Source organism: Ctenocephalides felis, unplaced genomic scaffold (assembly GCF_003426905.1).
Source record: "Ctenocephalides felis isolate EL2017-DRISC unplaced genomic scaffold, ASM342690v1 CF-g0.4_SCAFFOLD_00845, whole genome shotgun sequence".
Lineage (NCBI taxonomy): Eukaryota > Metazoa > Arthropoda > Insecta > Siphonaptera > Pulicidae > Ctenocephalides > Ctenocephalides felis.
The window spans coordinates 33,664,087-33,675,027 of record NW_020536999.1 but is presented as its reverse complement, the minus strand read 5'-3'; the positions used below and the strand labels follow the sequence as shown (position 1 = coordinate 33,675,027).

At 27.7% G+C, this 10,941-nt stretch overlaps 1 protein-coding gene across 1 annotated transcript in view; it reads right to left on the bottom strand.

Annotated features, from left to right (window-relative positions):
* LOC113382517 (sodium/potassium/calcium exchanger Nckx30C) overlaps positions 1-10,941 on the bottom strand; it is a 155,408-nt gene that overhangs the window by 71,747 nt on the left and 72,720 nt on the right. Inside the window, exon 3 of the mRNA XM_026620858.1 lies at positions 1,919-2,154. Coding sequence (XP_026476643.1) covers positions 1,919-2,154 — 236 coding nt within the window. The remainder of the gene's footprint in view (positions 1-1,918; positions 2,155-10,941) is intronic.

The window sequence follows — 10,941 nt, the reverse complement described above, 5'->3', positions numbered from 1 at the left end:
TTTTAGTTCAAAGTTATATTTGGTTATAAATCGTTTAAACTCATAACAACTTGTTATGAGTAGCATGCATACTAATTGTAATAAAATATATCAAATATAGATAGGCCAACCGTCGGATTGCCTTCTGAAAATGCGACGTTGCTATTGTTAAACTTTGATTGGTAACAAGAAGCAAGAAAAAAAAATATATAAAAATAATATAAAAAAAAATTGAAACATTGTCATTTTTCCCTAATTTCTCATTCCCTACTACCGCCACAATGTAATAATTAAAAAAAAACTAATGATTAGAAATCAATATGTGCATTTTCTCTAATATATTTGTAACAGCACTTATTACATAACGAGTCTTAACCAATGTGCTGCCTATTAATATTTTGTCTAAAGAATACTTAATATATATAATTATGTGTATAATTTAGTCACAAAATATGTTTTTTTCAAAATAATTGTTTTTCAAGTTGCGCGCATGATTTATATAACGTGTTATCAAATCTTTACCGAAAATCTACCTGCGAGCGATTCTAAATTAACGCAAGGCATGACCTTTTTGTATGTATACCCTCACATATATGCTTGCGACAAATATAACCTACCTTTTAAATGTCATCAAAACCCTTTTGTTATATTACCAAACACAACATATTTTGATCTCGATTCATCAATAAAACGAAACATTTATGCGCAATCAATGCTTTTGCATAATTATATCATTTAGAAATTTTGCACCAAAATTAAATGATAAATCATTAGTGATTAAATCAATAAATTTAAATTATTTAACAAGTTTGTAACCATTTAATCGGTATTCTCTCGCCACAGAATTATTACGACGCGTTAATAGGCGTTGAATCCATTTGCCATTAATTCTGACTATGTGATACTATGTTATTACTCGCCCCTTTTATAATTAAATTTTGCTCTGGCTATATTATAGAAGATTACATAACTATTTTGTTTACGATAGCTACACTATTAATATCTCTCAATTGCCACAAGGCCAAAATGACATATGATTTTAATAAAATGGATTATTGTATTATAATAAAGGGTAACTCTTTCAAGATATTCTACTATAATAAACGTTACTTCTAATTCATAAAAACACAATATTTAATTGATTGAAAGTAGAAGTATTTATCATATAATTTATAAATAAATCGAAATAAAATAGTTCATATTTTGGTGAAACTGGTGTACTTATCTATACCATTAAAGAAATATAATTTCAACTCCTTGACAAATTTAATTGTAAATTTTTCGCGCACATATCTAATAATTATTAATCTTACGAAATTACACTATAATATTTTCAAAATTATTACCAGTTTGTATCATTTAAGTCACACAATGGGATTATGGAATTGACCTGCATGAAGTATTTTGTTGCAATATACCATTTTTAATTTGAAATTCATAACTAATGGGCCAATTCTACTATAAAATAGACCAATGTTACGGCAAGGCTAGCTATGCTAGGCAGCGTTTTTCATATGAAATGGTACTAAACACACTGTCAAAATGCTATGTTGTTGCTGTTCAATCAGGCGTTTTAGATATAAAACCTAACCTAGAAAACGCACACTTCAAACAAAAGAATCTTCTCGTAGGTGCAACTTTTGGATGTGTCATAATAATACATGCGAGAGGTCAGATTTTATGTGTAAAACGCCTGATCGCACAGCAAATACTTAGCATTTTAACAGTTTTTAGTGTCATTTTATATGAAAAATGCAGTATAACATAGCCTTGCCATAACATTAGTCTAATTTACGACAGAATTGGTCCAGAAAATTTAAAAGTTATTTTATAAGACGTATGCCTACTCATCTAATTCTGATATTGCACAAATAGGAAAAGCAGTTTTAATATGATTTAATAATAATAATTTCACTCTTAAAGATGATAATAAACATACCGAATCGGCGACTGTTTCTGCCAGATTACCGGGCGCCCCGTTCGGCAAATCCGCCGCGGCAGCTTGAGCCGCCGCAACCGCTAAGGCAGTTTCTTTGCTCTCCTCCTGCTGCTGTTGGGCGCGCACGTGGTTGGCTGCCGAACTCGTGGCTGCACCATTCTGCGGTCTCGTTGCGTCCAGGAGCACCTTCAGCGAGGCTATCGCGTGCAGCTGGGTCGCCTTCTCGTCCACTTTACCTGCAACATCTGTTGTTTAGGAGCGTTACAGACGCGAAATAAAAGCGTTTTTAAATTTTGAAATATAATCACTAATATTGTGCCAATTTGGTAATAATGTTTTCGAGAACAAACGGTACCTAACAGTTATAATTTTATTTGAAAAAAAAAGTTCATAATATATTTATATCATTTAATCACTTACTTTAGCGTAACTCTTCCAAAATTCATAAAATTTATTTCTAATATTGCAGTACTTTAATATGTTTCATGCTTCATAAAATCATGACAATTTTGGTCTCTAACTTAAAATATTATCTTTCTAATATAACAAATTATATTTGGCTAATTCATTGAAAAGTATCTTTGATGACTACTATTTTCATCGTTTCATTATTGCCAATTTGGCTGAACTACTGTACTAACTACTAATTTTATAAAAAGTAAATAGATAAACATATTTTATTCGTATATTTCATATTTTTACTATCATGCATTATTGATTAACAATTATTCAATTAGATTGATTAAAGATTATGTGTTCATTTCCCAGTTGTAGGTCTAGGAACTACTACTTATAAAGAATAATTTTAGAATAATGACAGTGATAACGATAAAAATGAATTTATTAATTATTTAAAAATCTAATCTATAGATTATAATTTAACATAATTTGAAAGTTTAATTAAGCGATGCTGTAATTCATAATATATTTGCTACTAAAATATTTAAGTAAAATAATTTCCACAAAACATATCTATTGCAAACTCATTACATAAAGACGTTCATAACTATCAGGTTGAAAACTTTTGTATTATAGGATAATACAAAATCGAACTTTATCGGGTACTCAAAGTTTGCACTTAATTTTATTATGTATGCTATGTTACATAGAAAATCTCAAACTTAGAAGTAACAACCTGTATGTTCAATAATTAACTATAATCCATAATATACTAATAATCTATATTTGTGCTTAGAGATGCAAAAGATTATATATATATATATATATATATATATCCTTTTATATATATATATACATATATATATATATATATATATATATATTATATATGTGTGTGTGTGTGCGTTTGTATGTGTTTGAAACAGAGAAAGTAATTTATGTACGTGCATATAATTTAAATAGATTTTTATTTGTTAACAGTTTGTAATCATTGACGACAATATCAAACACGTACAAATTTGAAGAGTCAACAATTTTTTCATATGCTATCACTGGTTCGTATAAAATCGATAACTATGTATGTTTACCCAGTTCCAGCACGCGATTTACTGCTCCTCAAATTTACGTGTATCGCGTAAACTGTTTTCATAAATATTTTATAGTTTCATTGCTTCACTAGAAGCACTATCGCATCGGATAACCTAGATAAGTATCCGACGATTTTATTTAGTGTCTGTCAATTTTATTTGATTATTCGTCAATATATTTTTGATAGATATGTTAAATGATCATAAACATTAACGATAAATGGATTACCTATATACACAGATTTTGAAAATAATAAATTTGCTAGTTTGTTTATTTGTATACGATTAAGGTCTGAATGTGAGTATCAATCAGAAGTTTATACTATTATTGGTTCATAATCTATTATAATAATGAAAATATAAACTATTTGATAAAGTATGATTTCCCCATATCAATACATTTTTCATAGAAACGGAAATTCTCATATTCGTTCCAGAAAAGTTCTGGTAGTTTTGTCCATGAATTAGATATCCAAATGCATCGTTTCGACGAATATGTATGAGACGAAAATCATAAACCTTTCTCAATATAGAGAGAACTTTTCCCACCGATCGGAAAATTCCTACCAATGCCCCATTTGTCGCATACTTCACGCCTCGCTAGAGTTAGAGATTCCAGAGGATATAAATATAAATACTTGCGCAGTGTCGATTGTTCTGTTCTATTTTACATTGGTAATGCAAATATATTTAAATTTTCGAAATATTTGGAAGTACTTATAGATGTAAATTTTCATGGAAATTTGCTTGTACTTATAGATGTAAATTTTCATGGAAAGAAAAAAATACTTATATTCAAACACATACACAATACGTGTTCAAGAAGTACTTTAAGTGCGATTAAGTAATGTTGAAAATTAGAAATATTTTTATTTTAAAATATCAGGATTCGAGATAAAGTAAAGAACACAAGCTTGTGGTATAATAATTTTTTATCATAAACGTTTAAATGAAAATACTCGCATAAATATAATAAATTGAATTTGTAAAGTGCGGATTATCGTTCAAAATTATTTGGAATTAAGAAGTTAGATGAAAGTTTAAGAATAATCAATTGCAGTAGATCCTTAAGAAGAGTCAGAATTCATCTTGAAACAATTTACAGAAAATAAAATGTGAATTATGCTCAGTGTACAATAAATGAATAACAAATTTTAGTTAAATTAGACGTGAAGAGTGCACATATTTCGCAAGTGCATAATTTTCAATTATATAATAAACCTAATTAATGAAAAATAAAATGTTAATGTAAATAAACACGATCAAATTGGGAATTTATTTAAGGATTATATTGGAAAATTTTATTTTACATATTTGGAAATTTTTATTATTTCATAAAATTCCATACTAATATATATAACTTTTGCTCAAACATACACCCAATATTTATATTCAAAAAACCTTTAGTAAAATTAAATGCTAAAAATGAAAAAAAATCAAGTTCCATATATCATAGTTGAAATTATAGTGTATAAAATTTTAAAATCAATTTTAAAAAATGTGGATTTTAAAACAAATTTTCTTCGATTTCGATATTTTTCAATTTTTAAAAACTACGTGTAAGTATCTATGGTCACATTCCACATATATCTGCCGGACAAGGCGGGTGGAGCTTTTGTCTACACGTAAACGTCGCCCTTGACTTTTCAACACGTATTTTTCATGAGAGCGTGCAGAATGAAAGGTTCGTCGAAGTTCCGATATGAATAAATGCGGAAATAACATGATGAAATTTTCTGTGCTGATAGATTTAAAATTCAAGCCACCATGCGTGAAAATAGATAAAGAAATGAATATAAAATAAATCACAAGATATTTTTGCGATATAATATTCATTATAAACTTTATTTGCATTGGTATAATTAAATAAAAATAGTATTAAAGAGATGTTTATATGCACTCATCTATTTTAAGAAAATTTTGTAAAAATGGTTACAAAGTGTTAATTTATCTTTTTTATCATATCATCATTAAAGTTTCATCTTTTTGTAATGTGCGTTCCATTTACTGAATCTTTTCCAGATCGTTAAGTTTAGCAATAAAAATAAATTATATCACACATTTCATCAGTGACTTTCTTTTTTCTTTCTTTATATTCATATTGCTATTGTAAATGCTACTGTTTTACTAGTAACAGTTACAAATATCCATAGAATAGATATTGATCTATTATAAGTAGCAAATCAAATTATTGTCTACATTATTTTCATACTACCATGTTTTTATTGTAATTAGATTGATATTTATCAAACTTTTCATGAGAAACAAACTGCTAAAGCTATTAATCTTTTTGTGTTGATATTGATATGAATACCCAAGTATTTCTTTCCTTTAATGTATCATTAGTGGATTATACAATAAATAGATTGCAATATACTAATAAAACCTAATACGTTTTGGCGAGTTTTTAAGAGTAAAAAACATATTTTTATAAAAATGGTTATAATCAGAAACTTCAGGCACATTGTCTAAGCGATTGGTTTAGAATAATAGTTTTTAGAAACATGATAAATAAGGATGGAATAATCATATCAATAATCTTATAAATAATCGATTGAAGATATTCATGATTACACAGACATATATGATGACATACATAGACATATATATATATATATATATATATATATATATATATATACATGTTTCACAAAGAAAATTAACAAAAAATATCGGATAATGACCCGAGAAAGTAGCAGCTGTTGCTGATTAGCACTTAGTGAAAATAATACGTGGTTTTCCCTAATAATGAGAAATTTGTGTTGTTGGGCTCTTAACCCGAATAGGAATCAATATGCTTATAATTCCATCAATGCCCCATCAAAGCGTTTTTATGACCCATATTGATTAATGTGCCGGTAATGAATGACGCGGCCTAATACATATTTAATACGACAATGAAAAACGCATAAAATAGATTGTTTTGTAGTTACTGCTTTTCTATATACCTAATTAAAATGTAATGATAAATAAATGATTAAAATTGAATTCAAATGAAACAGTACCGCAGAATTTCAAACAATTTGGCAAAAAACACGCTGGATTTTAATTAAATTTTATCAGATTATAATCTAGCTTTACTGCACTATAACCATTATTTATTAATTTTACAATAGTGCGCTATATATAATCCATCACCATCGATTTGCTATGGAAATGAGTTTAATAAATGAACGGAATTTCCTAAGATTGCAGAAATTTATATTACATACATTAATTTAAGATTCTTCGGATTAAAAATAAATTAAAACCTAGTAATTAAAATTATCATTATTCATCCCAAATACTAGAACTGCAATTTTCTGATTCCAGTTCATAATCCCGAGATAAAACTATTGGATAAAATATAATAAATTGAACTTATAAAGTGTGGATTCCCGTTCGAAATTATTTGGAATTAAGGAGTTAGATAAGAGTTATAGAAGAAGCAATTGCTGTAGATTCTCAAGAAGAAGCAGAATTCCTCTTATTATTAGAATAAATTTTAGAAAAAAATAATGTGAAATTAAAATTAATTTTTTTACATTTTAATATATAAAAATTAAATCCCCGAAAAAGAAAGATTCAATTTTTTCCAGAAATTCCGTGTAGGTATATAAGCTAATATTTGACATTGCATCGACATGTTCTCAAAAACGGTTGTATCTCAATTAGGACTCGTGTTGATAAGTCTTGAACGACAATTTTATAATATTTAACTATATACCAATAATTATATACATTAGTTTATACACAGTTAATATTAAATGAAATATATTCAGATAAATCACTAAATAAAACGATTAATATTGACTGTATTGTAATTAATTTTCTCGAATAAATTTAATCGAAACTGTTGGAAAATTCACAATACATTGTATTGATTGCCAGAATAATACAAGCCATAATAATAGAACTTACTATAGAACTATAAATTTGTTACTGGCAGTAATAGTCCCATTTCAACACGTCATATATGAGGGTAGTAGCGTATTTGTTAATACTTCCTAGTCAACCAATATCCGTTGACGTATTGTTCGATTCATTTAATACAGGGGTTTATCACCGAATTTCATAGCAACTTGTATATATATATATATATATATATATATATACAGATTTTAAAAAATTTACTGATTTGAAAATATATCAATTTTGTTTATAGTGCAAACGAATGTATTGAGTATAGACTATCTTTGGTATTGAGTTGTGATAGTAATAGTAGAAAAAAGCAGTACATGGACGACAGTGCAGTTTCACATTCACACTCGATTTGTGGTTAAAAACAATTAAAGTTTTATCATGAAAATAAACTAGATTTTGCAAAATGCTTTAAGTTAGGGTAAACGTACGAAAGCTCTGACATTAATTCGGGCTTATGCGTAACATGCAGGGTTAACGCTGCCCGGAAACCGATCACCAATCCCCGATTGTAATTTCCGGATACATAATACCTGGTCATATAGTTCAAATTATTCAAATCTAACTAGATTAGGAACTCGTTTGCCAAAGGCTACTAATTTTTAAGAATTTTTGAAAAAATTTAAATTTAAATCTATGGATTCTAGTAATTATTTACTCAATATAATCATAACAAGTAGTACTGCCCTTGGGCAGGTACTTGACCTGAGTAACTCCAACTCGATTAAAGGAAGAATAGTGTGAGAGGTTTTCCATTGCCATTTCGCACCGTTGTGCCGGATTTATTTTTAATTAGAAACATATTTTTTAAGTAAAAATGGACATTGCTGCTGCACGATGTCAGGTTATCTAGGTTTCGGTGTTCAAACTCACAACCCCGTCCACACGAGTCCGTGCGTTTGACCGTTACACCATGAAACACAAACTATTAAATATATTCTATAACGTCTTTTGTAATATAACTAATTATAGGCATTACCTATATTAAGCAAGCTTGATCAATAACGTAGAGATAATTTTTTTAGCAAGTGCAACGAGTGTAACATTCGATAAATATATAAATATTTGATATAGCGACTACAGTAGCAGATACGATTAGCATTGAAAAAAATTTTAATATTCAAAAATAATTTCACGGCCTTAACAAAAATATTAACAGGTTAAACAACAATCTATTAGCGACTCAAAGATTGTTGAAATTATACTCAAGTAATTCGCTTGATAATGATATAATTTTCTTAAAATTTCTAAAATTTATTGATAACTTAAAACTTGTATAAACGGCATATGATTTTATAAAAATAAAATTGACTTTATTGGTTACAAAAATTTGCTATAAAGGGAACTAATTAATTTAATTAAATGCTCTTTACAAAAAAAGCCAAAAATATAAGAGTACTGAATAAAATTAAAATCTTATGAAAGTCCCAAACAATAACCTGAAACTTGTATAAACTGAATTAGATTTTTTAAACTTAATTTTAATTAGTAGGTTACAATATTGTGCTATCACTATTATATATCATTAACTGGTATGTAAGAACTAGTTAAAATGATTGAGCGTGCATTACGAAAAGATTTCAAATTATGAAGTTATCTTTAAATGTCCTGCGAAGCTTTGCACAATTTCGATTAGCTGTCTGACTATTAGAATACATTAGTCCGTCCTTCGCATAATAGACGAAATAATAAATTCCGTTCGGTTTATCGAATTCGAACATATCGACGTACGTGGAAAGTTTAAACTGATCGATCGTTCCAAGCTTTACCCGAGTAAAGGCGAATCGAAGCTTTCAAGCAGCATTTGAGATGATTTGCAAAAAATTGAAAGATTTTAGAGAAACAATAAAAATCGAATAAGAAAGATTTGCTATAACTGTCTGGCATATGATAATATATTATCTGAATATTTAAGAGCATTTTTATTTTTTTCTTTTGCTATGTGCTCGGTTTAAGAAATTATTTTTCACTTATATTTGTTGCCACGTGAAATTTTACTTTTGACGACACTAAAAAGATAATTATAGTATAATATTTGCATGCCGACCTGTATATACTTATATATTAATGCTTTCAAAACTTAAACAGATTGACGTAAAATATAGTTTCAACAAGTTTTCATCAATCGGTAGTTTATCAATGTGCACTGCTATTATGTATATAGTTCAAAAAATCTATTTTCTCAAATGCCCAAAATTTTCGCAACAAAGTACGTTCTTAAATATATATACATTTGAACGTAAATGTACATAAATTTATAAATTCAATACAAAATTGAATTTATCTTAAATGTCATTGTCATTAAATGTATATTATATTCCCGAATTATCTTCTTAAATAGATTTTATATAAAAATGTCAAACTTGATTGTACCTTAATCCTCTTATGTCAAACATGAGTGATGAATGAAACCAATCATGAATGAAGAAGATTAAATACTTAATGAACCAAGATTTTAAAGTCAACATCATAATTTTAATATTATAGGATTTTTGTGCGACCTTTTTAATTTTAGAAATCTAATCTTTTGTGTAACGAGGAATATTTCAGTAGACGCATTTTTGTATCAAGAACCATATTTAAAATTTTTAATTGGTGCTACATTATATTAATTTACTTTGACATCATCCAGATACATTAACATCATCCAGACGATTATATAAGGCCAATGATAGAAAATTAAAAGGACATATACAAAAGTACATTTATGTTACTATAACTGAGTTCAAAAAAGTATAAATATAGGTATTTTCTAAAAAGTATATTTCAAAGATCGATGAAAAGACCTGTGTAAACTTTAGGCATGCCATTAAAATAACATTAAGTATTCCATTAATGGCGGTACGGCTCGAAAGAGTTCGAATCTTTTAGATATGGTGAATTTGTTTCTAATCAGAGCATCTTCGTGAGTGCTTTTTAAACCCTTGAGCTTTCGTGCAGAAAAGCTCTCGAACGCGACGACTTGTAATGAAAATTCTCTTAGAAGAATGGTTTAACAATTTTTACATTCAAAAACTTTTTGTTTACTAAAATGTCTGGAAAGACTGTAGAAGAGAAACTTTTATTATCATTTCGTTTTATGCTTTAGACATAGATGTGATCATTTAGCATTCGGTTTTTATACTGATTGTGAGTTAAATAATGTGCTATATAAAATAATATTTATAAAAACAATTAAGTAAAAAATAAATAAATACATTAACAAATAAATATAATGACATATAAATAAAAAACGACATTCTAAAAGAGCAATAAAAATATTAGAGCATTTATTATTTCTTTTTTAAAGAAATTCCCAACACATAGTTTTGCAAAAATTTTAGTATTCTACTGTAGCTTTTTAAGCATATGTTGATGTATATAAGTGACCTATAAGCGTATTGTTATTTCTACGAAGAATATAAAAGTCTGCATCTAAAGGGTACATCTCTATTGTTATTATAAAAAAGTTCTCGAATGAAGCTTTTAAGAAAGAAAAATTTTTCACTGTTATATAATTCTACTCTATTCACCAAGATATTGTATTATTGATCAGTGTTTTATTTTGAAAGGTCATGCGTTCTTTTAAATCCTATTACAGCCGCAATTCTAGTACAAGAAGTCAAACAGTGTAAACAGGAAGGTCAGATGAAATAA